Source organism: Gavialis gangeticus, unplaced genomic scaffold (assembly GCF_001723915.1).
Source record: "Gavialis gangeticus isolate Ggan-Ray unplaced genomic scaffold, GavGan_comp1, whole genome shotgun sequence".
NCBI classification, from domain to species: Eukaryota; Metazoa; Chordata; order Crocodylia; family Gavialidae; genus Gavialis; species Gavialis gangeticus.
In genome coordinates this window covers 35,273,459-35,273,716 of record NW_017728996.1, presented here as the reverse complement: position 1 = coordinate 35,273,716, position 258 = coordinate 35,273,459, and the positions used below count along the sequence as shown (strand labels likewise).

At 78.7% G+C, this 258-nt stretch overlaps 1 protein-coding gene across 1 annotated transcript in view; it reads right to left on the bottom strand.

The window, feature by feature from the left end:
* CHRFAM7A (CHRNA7 (exons 5-10) and FAM7A (exons A-E) fusion) overlaps positions 1-252 on the bottom strand; it is a 146,410-nt gene extending 146,158 nt beyond the window's left edge. The window contains exon 1 of the mRNA XM_019504323.1: positions 144-252. Coding sequence (XP_019359868.1) covers positions 144-198 — 55 coding nt within the window. The 5' untranslated portion in view covers positions 199-252. The remainder of the gene's footprint in view (positions 1-143) is intronic.
* Between the last annotated feature and the right edge of the window lie 6 nt (positions 253-258).

Below are 258 nucleotides of genomic sequence, written 5' to 3'. Positions count from 1 at the left end.
GCACGAGGCGGAGAGGGGGCAGGAGCGGGAGTCGCTCCTTTGCCCCGCCACAGCCCGCCCGAGCCGGGGAAGCGGCGGGCCGCAGGCGGGGCCGGCAGGGAAGGGGGGTCGCCCGGCACGAGGAGCCACGCGCGTCCACTCACCCCGCACGAGCCCCACGGCCACGAGCAGCCAGGCCGCCAGCTCCGGCGCTGCCATCCCGCGGAGCAGCAGGGCACGCGGCTCAGCACCGCGTCCTCTCCACGTGCCGGGGCTGGG